This window comes from Haliotis rufescens, unplaced genomic scaffold, assembly GCF_023055435.1.
Source record: "Haliotis rufescens isolate VD_foot unplaced genomic scaffold, xgHalRufe1.0.p SCAF_1, whole genome shotgun sequence".
NCBI classification, from domain to species: Eukaryota; Metazoa; Mollusca; class Gastropoda; order Lepetellida; family Haliotidae; genus Haliotis; species Haliotis rufescens.
In genome coordinates, this window is record NW_025963779.1 from 60,383,257 (window position 1) to 60,395,982 (window position 12,726).

A 12,726-nucleotide genomic window follows, 5' to 3' on the forward strand; every position below is an offset into this window, starting at 1 on the left:
TTTAAATCTCTTAATGAACTATTAGATAAAACAAAAATGCCTTTGTAATTGATAGGTCTGTTTCTTATACTACTTTATGGCCAATGCGTTGTCAATAGCAACGACATGATCATATCATAGATATCATTTACTTGCACTCTACGTCTTCCAAAAAGTACCTTCTGTTTTCAAGTTATCAATCATCATCGATCTCTTAAATAGAATCAAAGTAACATTGCAACTGATTTGCCTTACCATCACTGTCTGTAATAAATAGCTTTGTTCATCTGTATCACATTGTTGCAAAGTTGGAATTCATTTATTTACAAAAACGTAATTATCTCCTGAACTAAATCTAAAATTTCAGTGATCCATTCATTGGATTTTCATAACTATTTTACCCTTAGCGCTGGTGGAATTTGTTCTGTCAGTTGTGGAGACTGACTGGCGGTGACGTTTCCTATTTACTTTGCAACTTTCCATATGCCTTTTGATAAAAGTTCTTTCTTTGAATTTTTGTTGGCCGATATATCCTAATTCCCTTTCCTTGCATAATGTTTCTCAGTACATGAGGGGGCACGGGTGGCCCAGTCGTCTGAGGCGCCGCGATTCGCTGTGCAGACTTGCGTCCCTTGGGCACGCCAGAAACCTATGATTGTGGTTTCGAATCCCGGTTCGCCCCCATTATGTTTCTAGGTTTGTCAGCACCATACCCGTGCTCGTGGGTTTCACCAAAGTGGTAAACGTCGGAGACCTGTATCAATTCGGGCTTTCCTCCCACATCAAGCTGACACCCCGTGATATAACTGGAATACTGTTAAAAGCGGCGTTAAACCCAACTCACTCACTCACTCTCAGTACATGCGCTAAGGCGGATCTAGGATTTGGGTTGAAAGGGTGGATGCACATAATACCAAGGTCTCGAGTCACATCTGAGGTGTCTGAAATTTTTAGTGTGCACCTCCGCATCCCTACCCACCCTCCCCATCCTAAAGAATGTGCCACCCACCCTCCCCATACTAACGGATGTGCCAGTGATTTACGTATATTTCTCTGCATTCCCCACCTAGTCTCGAGTTGAACAGCCGTTAATAACTCCGTAAGGACTTTAGCTGGTTTAAATGATTACATGATCTGACATATTCATTTTGTTGTAAATAATAATAATAATAATAATAATAATAATAATAATAATAATAATAATAATAATAATAAATGCAGATAATGCAGAAGGCTGCAGTGTTGGGGAGTTTTCACATTCTCCGAAAAGTTCTGGGTTGGTTTGACTAGGCAGCACTTCCTGGGAGAAGTCCCATTCGCTGTCTGGGCTGCGTGTAGAGGGGGCAAAGGCCCTGAGCTGATGATGAGCCTAACCAGCCTGACTGTGCTAGGATCACCCAAACCCTCTTTGCTGCATTTTTTATTTTAATCTGTAAATAATAATAATAATTACAAATTGGATCCATATTAATGTAGGAGGTGAGACAAATATACCATACACAATCTTGATTTCATTTCCATCTTGGATTCCGGGTCAGAAAAGTGTCCCCAGCAACCCATGCTTGTCGTACGAGGCGACTGAGTGAGTGAGTGAGTATGGTTTTACGCCGCTTTTAGCAATATTCCAGCAATATCACGGCGTGGGACACCAGAAATGGGCTTCACACATTGTACCCATGTCGGGAATCGAACCCGGGTCTTCGGCGTAAGGAGCGAAGTTCAACGCTTTAACCACTAGGCTACCCGACCGCCCCACGAGGCGGCTGAAAGAATCGGGTGGTCATGATTGGTGACTTGGTTGATTGCGTGGCTTCATACTCCGACGGCGAGAGACGCTCATAATATCAATCACTGGTTGTCTGGTCAAGATTTACAGACTGACGTCATATCACTCTGATATTGATGAGCGCGCATTAAACGACGAACAAACAAACAAACATTACAACAAAACCTTATATATCTTGACCGAGAATGTATATACTGTATATTATGTACTATGGTACGTAACTGACGGTTCTCTACATATCAATGCATAATTAAATACGTTTTTTTGGCGTTACAGATTGGATGTTTCTGATAACTCGTATTTGGTTACAATGTATTAATATGTCTTCAGTACGACGAGAGGAATATGTATCACAGGAATCCGTGTTTTTGTCGTACGAGGTGTGCTGGTCGTTTTGGTTATGCCTTTCTTGCGTGCATTGAAAGGCTTATCTGCTTGTCGAGGTTTGGATAACATCTAGTGATATATGGGTTTCAAAGGACCTTGTCTAATTATTTACAACAGCTATGTTCACGTTGTGAATTAAAGGAGCCTATTAATAGCTAGTTAAGTATGTGAATGCCGTTGAAATAGTTATATTTAAAATACTTGTATGTAGATTCTATTTTGTCCCTGAATGCATTTTACATAAATATAAAACTGAACTCCATGATTTGAAGTTACATACATCTTCAGTACTGAAGTATAAACAGTTTTTTAATAATGACTTTCCATAACCTAAACACATCTGACCTTAAGGATGTAACAAGGTGGCTGAGGAGGAATGTACTTCAGTGTGAGTGGATGAGGTGGGTTTGACGCCACTTTCAACAGCATTTCAATAATTTGTATTATTTGATCACGTATTGTCATCATGATTTGTGAGAAAAGCCCTTAGATGTTTACAACACAAGAGCATGGGTATGGTGCTGATAAACCAAGGATCTTAAATCCGTCAAGTCTGAGATTCGAACCAAGATATCTGGAATGCTCAAGGAAAGCAACTATTTACAGCGAATTGAGGTGCCGTCGACGTTTGGGCTTCCTTGTCCAAAATCGGTAAACAAGAATGAGTAATAAGAATCAACTGACAGTCACAACATTCTATATTTAGACAATGTATAGTTCTAGGCGCTTATACACAATATTCAGGCGACAAAGAGGGTAGCGTTCCGGACTGTTTTGTTCGAAGCGGCTTACTGCTCCATGGTTGAGACGTTGCGACAAACTTTCCAGCATTATCACGGCAAGAGACACCAGAAACAGGATTCACCAGGGTACCCATGTCGGGAATCAAACCCAGGTATTTGACGTAGCGAGTTAACGCTTTAACCATAATGCTAAGGTAAGAGTAACCTCTTAGAACTTGTTTGACAAAAACCTATAAAATTAAAATAAAATAATTCGCAAATACAATAGTGATTTGGGGAGTGTGTTGCGTTTAACACGGCTTTTGCAATATCTAAATCAGAAATGGGCTTCACGCGTTGTACCAATGTGGGAAACCGAGCCCAGGGCTTTGGCGTGTTGATCAAACGCTTTAACCACTAGGCTACCCCATCGCTCCGCCAATACAATAAATTCCTTAAGGTACTGTATGTGTTCTAGTCACAATGAATCGATGGACAGGATACACCAAACTATCTTTTTCACTAACGCGTGAATGTCGTGCAAAGACATTTCAGTAAATGAACCACCAAATTGGCACCTTATCCCGTGCTACATATGATTTCCCTGGCTATGTATTACCGACAGTGTGACTTTAAATCCTATATCGCGTGACTATTTCCTAGCCGTTTGAAAGTTCTCTTAAGCTATTAATCATTCACAATACTAACTTATATGCACCCTGTTCATGTGCTAGGGTTAAGTGTGTGTGATACACAAAAGCTTCATTCCTATTGCTATAAGTTTTGGGAATGTGTCACACAACGACAATGAAGGAAATGTGCAGCGGAAAATAATGTCTGCTTCTTTCTCAAACTGTAATGTCCGACATTACCTATACGCCTTTAGGATAACTTCAGTTGGTGAGTACATAGCTAAATATTCAGTACACAATCATCGTTAGTGCTTATTACGTTGACGTTTGTTTTCAAGGAGAGTCGTATGACGGGGACATTTCCAGATTTGACGCATCAGTGACTAAAATCATGTCCGACTTAATTCCCTATTTGGCTTGTTTCAGGGGAACCATTGACTTGCCTTTGCATGTGTTGTGACGGGTGCCGCCGTATTTTTTCAGATGGACAATAGATTTGCCTTAGTGGGCCACCGGTGGGGCAGGATACGCTCACCTTTTCGCGAACTCCTTGTATCATCACTATTAAGTAGTGATTCCTAAACACACGCTCATGATGCAGTCGGAACCATACAAGCGTTCCTGCAGAGGTTTCTTGTGGTAATGGAAATGGTTTTGTCGCTTATCTTTGAAACGTCCAGTCATACTCCCAGTTAGATCCTTTATGTTAGGGTATCATTTAACGACATGTCATTAACCAGTCGACTTTATCATCGACTGACATAGCACTGTATAACGTCATCAATGGAATGTCACTGCACGTTGAAAATTGATGGAATATCCATATGTGCGCATTTGTATAGATTTGCTTAAATCTGTGCTTACTAACATAGAGAAGTTATGGTGTCTTCTTATAGATGAACGTTTTAGACATACGCTTTCAAAATATTTTGAAACTTTAAATATTATTAATAATACTCTTAATACAAAATTATCAACACTGTGAGTGTGGTCTAATGTTCCTCTATAGCAAAGGGTGAAGTTTGCACAACCACAATAAAATGCACACTACCCCTTCTTTGTTTATTTGTACAATTGGATTCAGTAACAAAGATGGTAGAAAAACTCACGTGTAGTGAGAAATCAGAAAAAAATGTCATTTTAGCCAGTTTAATGAACATGTTTGAAAAATGATATTTTCTGTAACTTTCCCGTGGTCATGAAAGGAACTATCCCCCTCGTCCTTTTCTCGACATCATCTCTGACTGTTTGTTTGTTTGTTTGTTGTTTAACGCCACACGCAGCGATATTCCAGCTATATGACGGTGGTAATAATCGAGTCTGAACCAAGCAATTCAGTGATTGACATCATGAGCATCGAACCACGCAAATGGGATACGATGACATGCATCAACCAAGTCAGCGAGTTTGACCACCCGATCCCGGTAGTTGGTGGGTTGGTGAAGACCTATTCTTACCAGGATCTTCACGGGTCCATCTCTGATTGTAGTAATATGAACAGACAACTGTTCTGAGCGGCGTTAAACTCACTTGTGTTCAATTTGTGTTTTAGGTAGACGAGTATGATGGGTGGGGCCTCCAGTAAGCACAAGGACAGTTCCCATCTACCTGATGTGAGTTGAAATACATGCATACTTTAGATTGCAAACTTAGCATGTGATATTAACAAAAGTCAAGCATTAAGATAAGTATATTGTGACCCTAAATGATTGTTGCACAACAAAGGTTAGCAGTGATGTTTAAGCCTGGCATATATATGAGCACCGCCTACTACATATATCCATAATAAACAGTATATTTAAAAAACGTAGCCTATATTTATTTGCTGACGAACACATTATGCGTGTTTTAACCAATCATTCTTTATTACAGAAATATACAACTTATCCTAGTGAATAGTGGGTTGACATATTGATTTCTACTTGTTTGTCACTCATCTTATCATTTCTAAACTTCATTGCATGGAATATATACGCAGTCAAAGGCTTCAGTACATTAATATACATAGAAGACAATAATTCATTAAACTTTAATATATTGATGGATGTAGGTATGCGATTCGTAAATTCTGATAAAATGGACAAATGAGAACAAAATGGTACTCATTCTCTATCAGCTGTAAATTATACATTCTACATAATCTATCATGCTTGTTTACAAAGTGACATACGCATATTGAAATCCTTGAGCCGAAATCACTTCTGTAAGGACAATAATTATTGTTAAATAAAACTGTCACTAAATAACTTTTAAATGGGTTATGCAAAACAACCTTAGCGCTAAGACTGTCGTAGTTCTATTTTAAGGAAAGGGAGTTACGATCACCTTCGCGCTAATTTCGCTTTGTACAACGGCACCCTGGTGGCTATGTTTCATCTGTCTCAAGACGATGTTAAAACTGTCCTGTTTGAACTGAGGCATTGCATTTGTTAACAAATGTTATCAAAAACTTTTAGAATGATATGTGTCCTTAAATTAAATTTTGTACTACTTGAAAACAACGTATTCAGACAGACAATTTCCCGCAGCCTATTTGGACTTAAACAGTCACATTGTATAGAGTATGATTTTCAATATTGCATCTATATCACGGCGGCCATGTTTGATGGGGGCTACAACTGAAACAAACAAGAAATCGTTATTCGACGGTGATTTATTTGATCCATGTTCTCGGATTTCAAGAAGACACAGATATTTCAAATGTGAAGGTATATGATACATAACTACAAGTTAATTTAAAGTTTGTACTCCAATAATTCTGTTTGTTTCGAGGTTACATTTCACACCGAGGAAACGTCATGAAATAACCTTATCGCACTTTCATGGACGAGATAACATATTTCTTCAGCTCCAACTACAAAACCAGATAATCAATTGCAACAATGTAACGTCTGTGGCAGGCAAATTCTTTTTTCATGAATCTAAAGCATATTTATTTTTTCAAAATTTTTCGTTACAATTTATATTTTTCTATTTCAATAAATATATTAATTAATATCGAATGGTCAGTCCCTAATGGCTTCATCGTATGTCAATCGCTGGACCTGCTTTTAGGAAATGAATATCTTAATTTAAACCAGCTTGAATTACAAATAGGTGGACGTGCCATACTCTGAAAACAACTACCCACCACTTAAGCCGCCCAAGACAAAGAAAGACATTGTTTACAATCCACGACTGTTCACAGCCATCGATGCAAAGGCCAGTGTGGTAAGAAACTCCGATAAGCATTGTTCAAGGCTCTGATTGTAGTAGGGGCTATTGATCAGCCAAACAATCTAAATGGTAAATGTCGTGTACTGGAACATTAAGGTGATTGAGTTTGATTTTGTTTGACTTCAGCTCGGCCTCTATGTTCATTGCACACATAACAACGTTCAGAGAGCGTTATTGCCATTGAACAAAGTACGAAATGTAACGAGTTTTTGAACGTGTAACACAGTAAGATTATACAAATTACCGAAGGTGTTTACATCTAGTTAATTATTCAAACATTACCTTGAAGAAAACTCAGTTGTACAATAGGTAAGATTATCCAATGTCGCACCATGAACGTGCCTGCTATACGAGGGTTGGCTGAAAAGTTCTGAGCCTAACACTGAATGTGAATAGACTTTTCATATTCAGTGAATAACAGACTGGATGTACTCCTGATTAATTTCATCAAAATAAAGCAGTTGTAAAATGGTAACAGGGTCAAACACAAATATCATTTTTACAATTGTGCCAATTTCCATCAGTATATTCCGCGCTGACATACATACAGTGGAAATGTAGAATGCATTTTTTTTAAATATCAACACCTTTATCAAAGCTTATTAGATAGAATATTTTACAAACCAAAATGATTATTGGAGATTCTCTACAATTTTCCGGTTTCCTGTAATCATCAGACATCGAGGGAAGATGCCACGTCCTACCAAACGCTGATCAAACATTTGACAGAAGGGCTTCAGAATGATGTGCAGAAAGTCAGGTCCATATTTGTTTGGCTGGCCTCACAAGAGATCATGTACGACAATTTCGACGATGTCGATGACGTCAACACTCCTCTGGGCTACATGCGGCTTATTCAGGATGATAGGGGAACTTATGAGCAATTCTTTGCTCTTCTCTGCAGGTGAGCTTCCTAAACGGTATTACAACAGACTATGCTCCAAGGTCTGGTGCCCAGTTCCAGTCTAGATCTAAATCTGTGCCATATGTGAAACCGAGACGCTGTCGTTGTAATAACCGTAGTCATGCATTACCTGCTAGAGTGACACACATCATACAAAAGTCAGCAGATACATGAAGAGGATTCTGAATGACTTTGAATCAATACCGGTGGGGCAGAATATATGTGTGTTCATCCTTTTTTGCGAACACCAGGTATCATCACTATTTGATAGTGATTCATAAACGTATTATATAGTCGAAACCATAAAATAGAGATTTCTTATGAGGTGTTAAATGGTTTTGTCACTTTTTTTGAATCAAACTTGCTGGGATGGTCAATTGTTAGTAGCCTCAACATTCCTTTGTGACGCCAAAGTTCCGTGTCTTTATGCTCCCTGACACCGCATTTGATAGCTACATAGAACAATATTCACTCAAACTAAAGACACTACTTTTGTCATAATATATACATGTTTTCATTGTTTATAAACAGGAACGCAAAAATCCCGTGTATGGTTGTGCAGGGAAACATCAAAAGTGCTACATACGAAGTAGGTGACATGGATATTGAATGCATCTATGGCTACTGGAACTTGGTGTACCTCGATGGATCGTGGAGAATAGTCAACCCTAAGTGGGCAATGGTGTCCATTGGGAACTACAGCAATGAACGATGGCACATGATAGAAAAGGATGGGAAGGCAGAACAGCGTGATAAGGAGGAAGGCAGTCTAGTGTATGTGTATAGCAAGGACGACTTCTATTTCCTAACGGACCCTGAGGATCACATATATAGGTGTCTTCCAAGTAATGCCAAATGGCAGCTTCTTGGGGAGCCTTGGAATATGGAAAAGTTTCTGATGGTTCCCTTGGTCCATAATGACTTCTTTGCATCTGGATTAAAATTACCCGAAGGACAGCAAGGTATTGTCGCTGCCAAAGAAGGGGAAGTGGAGATAAATCTCCAGGTAACCAAAGCAGCAAAGGATATCAAATATGAACTTTATTTTGATCAGAAAAACAAGAAGAAGCTTCATGGAGAGAGTCAAATGTCCCGTTATGTATTTGTTAACAATATCAGATCAACAAGATATTTCTTCATTCGCCTCCAGACAGTAGGGAAATACATGCTTACGCTTCTCAATGATGCTGATACACCACTGTGCGACTTTAGAATAGATTGTTCTGGGGTCAAGGGGACATGTGAACCGTTTCCTAAAAATCCTGCCATTGGATGGGGTTTTAATGAAACAGCTAGAAGAGCTGGGTTGTCTAGTCCATCGCAAGAAAGCGGCATTGTGACCATTGATTCAAAGAAATCAGTAGATTTTACATTCAAAACGCAGAAGGGAGTAGATGTCAAAGCCAATCTTTTACACAACGAGATTCCTACACCAGAACTTGAGAAACATGTCAACCAACACAAAGACGGGGACAAACTCACAGTAACCGTTGACATACCAACGACATCTGCAAAGAAAGAGTATGCCCTTGAAATTAATGCTAAAGACAGTTCAGCTGCCAAGCACCGAAACGTTGCAAACTATCTGTTAACAACTGAAAAGAACAAACCTCATGATATAGCATCTCGAGGTACAAAATCTACTACAAATGCAGCATCAGAGAAGCGTTCAACCCAAACAAACACGAATGGTTATATCAAGAAAGCAAATCCATCGGAACCATCTGTTGACACACAAAATGAGTCTGTACAGGCCAAAGGAATGTTTTCCTTTCTTTCAAAGAAACCTAAACCCAAGGGACCTTCTTCTGAGGAAACTGAAGGAAGCGAGGAAAAAACTGCAAATGGACGCATGCCTTCTAAACAGTCTCAAACTGAAAATATAGACACCAAAACTTGTCAAACTGACGTTGAAAAACCCGGAGACCATACAAAGGAACCATCACAACAGTCAATGGCCTCAAAACTTAAAAACAAAACATATTCTTTCAAAATCAAAAACAAAGAAACCAGTCAGGGTTATGAATCCTGTGACGTGTCTGCCGAAGGGGTTCTTAATGGAAAAGCTGTAGAGAGTAACCATAAGTTACATGGGTCGAGGCGAGAGTCTCGAGCCTCTAGGAATGCAAACTCACTTTCACCAATGAGAACACCTCTTAATTCTCCTTCTCCTGAACTGATAACAGATTACAGTTGCCCGGCCCGCATTAAGCTGATGAAGGAAGCTTATTTGAACAGTAGTCACACTAAAGATACAGCATTGTATAAACCTTATGCAAGACAAAAGTCATCATCTCCCAATCCTGTGGACATTTCTACAACTGATGAGAAAATGAAAGGAATTGCATCTTCAGCGGGTCCTGGGAAATCAGGCAAAGTTATAACTCCGAAACAGGGAAACGACATCTTTAAGAATCCACATCCGAATACTCCTGCCTCAGACACTGGGTCAACTAGGAAAGTGAATCCAAGGCCTACACGCTCACAGCCAGGTTCATCGCAAGCCAATACGCGTACATTAACGGGTTCGACCATGTCTTCTGATGTCCAGAGTACCAAGATACCCTCACCTTCACAGATAACAAGGACGGGCATGCCAGGTATCCAAGCATCAAGAACAAACAGCAATAACATAAAAAACCTTCATCAAAATTTAAGTAAAGGTTTCAAGACAAATGAAAGGCCAAAACAGAATCCTGAAAAGGTTGGTGATTAATATGTACATATCACATAAATGTGTTATCAGTTTTACACTGGATTTCTATTAACGTGTTTTGACAATAGATCAACCAGATAAGCTCAAGTTTTCATTTTCAACTTTTCAGAGTGAAGAAGTACAAGGAATCAGACAATCTCTAACTGTGAAAGAAAAAGGACAACATAAGACTGGCAGTGGTTCGAATTCCTCATGCAGGAAGCATGGTGTTGATCGTGATTTAATATGTGCAGGTAAATATATCTGATCATGCCTACTACGCTTGTAGTGAGTGAGTGTGTGGATGAGTGAGAGGGGTTTGTAACATTGTTCCAGTTATATCACGTCGTGTCAATTTACAAACTGACATAGCTACCAGACACAAGCAATAACCACACAAATATGAATGATTTCTCTTCATTTGTTCTCTCCATGTTAACTAACCTTGTTTTGTGTTGAATTTGTTGATGTGAGTAATGACTCGCATTTATCAATTATTCTTAAATAAAAAAACATTTATCTCTAGATCTTAAAAGGGCAATAGAGAGTCGACAATTATCGGAAATAAACAAACTCCTGGCAAAAACCGGTGTTCATTCCCCTGATCCCAAATTAACGGAACTGAAGGAAAAAGCAGAAACTGTCCGGACCGTGATTAAACGAATGAACAAGTACTTGCATGATGTGATGGCAGTCAACCAAGGCACCATTGCAGAGATTCATAGCTATAGCCACCCCAAGCCAATCGTTCATGACGTCATGAGGGCAACATTTCTCCTTCTAGGAGAAAGGGGATCACAACTACGGGTTGGTAATGTATATAGTGTCATATCTTTCGGAGTCTTTTGAGTGAGTGAGTGAGTTGGGTTTCACGCTGCTTTGAACAGCATTCCAGTTATATCACCGTGTGTCAGCTGAATGTGGGATAAAAGCCCGACGTGATCCAAAACACAAGCAGAATAATCGGGTCGAACCGGGCGGGATTCGAACCCACAACCATAGGTTTCAGGAGGGACCAAGGGACGCAACTCTGCACAGAGAGAATTGCGGCTCCTCAGACAACTCGGTCACCCGTGCCCCCTCAGACGCCTGAGTGAGTGGGTGCACTGGACGTGTATGATGCTCACAGATCACGGTTCGTAATCGGGTTTGATCTTGTAATCTAACCGACCATCAACGGATTCTGACTTATGTAATGAATGCATCTCCGATTGGGTGTTGACCAGGACCCACTTGGACAAAGCAATCTTAGCGCTAAGACTATCTTAAGCCTATGTTAAAGAATGGGAGTTACGATCATCTTAGCGCTAAGGTCGCTTTGTGCAAGTGGGCCCAGAACTCTTCCCCTTCCCCCTTACCCGTAGAACCAGATTAGGGAAAAGCTTGAACCACCAGTCTCGACGATTTTTTAGCAGTGGGATTTAGGTAAACTCGGATTAGTGACGCGCGGTACCAAGTTAGGCCTCTTGGAATTCAAAACACGTGAAACATCTTGTACAGGTATTGAAAATTATTCACGTAATGAAAATGTTATCGTAACTTTTATTTTCACTCTAGCGCGATTATCTAGTACCGGTAGATATTTCTCATGTATTTCTAGTCATTTTAACCACTTCAATAATTATACATATCTGGTTGTAAATCTAGTGAGGTGAGGTGGGGTGAAATGGGGTTTAACGTCGCGTCCAAGATTATTGCACTTATATAGCGACGTGCATGTACGTGTGTATGTGGCTGCTTGTACCAGTCCGGACTGATGCCGATTTATAGTGCTAGCTCACTGAGATACCATGCCGCAGTTTAACATGAATACCCCACTCAGACACAGTATACTGACTCCGAGCCGACCAGTCCTTGTTTTAGCCCCTTAATGCCGAGCGCCAGACAGGGTAACAACAAATACCATCTTTTAACGTCTTATGGTATGACGCGGTCTTGGATCGAACCTTCCGCTCTCCGGGCGGACGCTCTACCACTAGACCACGGAGGCGGTCTTGTAAATCTAGTGGTACTGTTGAATAGCTTATTGTACTTACATATTCCGTATGGTTTAGTTGATAGTTTGCTATTCGGGCTTTCACTATGTTAGGAAACACACTTTGGTTACCCTACCAGGCTGTTGCATTCCCACGGCTGACAGGACAGGTTGTTCCCTACGACGTCCGCGCACACGTATATAACCCTTGGCAAAATGATGTGCCTTCACCTGCAGATATCCTAGACCGTTCACGGGTCGTCTTGCTACTGGTTTGGTCAGATCGATACTTAGGTTTCGTTTGAAAGCGGTTATGGGGCACTGTTCTCTCTGGTACTGACTTACTTTGATGGTATTGAGCTTAAACGTATCAGCTAGGGTTTTTCAAACTTCGTTTTTTTCTAAAAATACGTGGAAATACTTTCCCGCG

The 12,726-nt window shown here is 40.0% G+C and overlaps 1 protein-coding gene across 1 annotated transcript in view; it reads left to right on the forward strand.

The window, feature by feature from the left end:
- Nucleotides 1-5,546: 5,546 nt before the first annotated feature.
- LOC125371975 overlaps nucleotides 5,547-12,726 on the forward strand; it is a 48,506-nt gene continuing 41,326 nt past the window's right edge. The window contains exons 1-6 of the mRNA XM_048380743.1: nucleotides 5,547-5,552; nucleotides 6,603-6,716; nucleotides 7,400-7,626; nucleotides 8,158-10,330; nucleotides 10,452-10,575; nucleotides 10,848-11,128. Coding sequence (XP_048236700.1) covers nucleotides 5,547-5,552; nucleotides 6,603-6,716; nucleotides 7,400-7,626; nucleotides 8,158-10,330; nucleotides 10,452-10,575; nucleotides 10,848-11,128 — 2,925 coding nt within the window. The remainder of the gene's footprint in view (nucleotides 5,553-6,602; nucleotides 6,717-7,399; nucleotides 7,627-8,157; nucleotides 10,331-10,451; nucleotides 10,576-10,847; nucleotides 11,129-12,726) is intronic.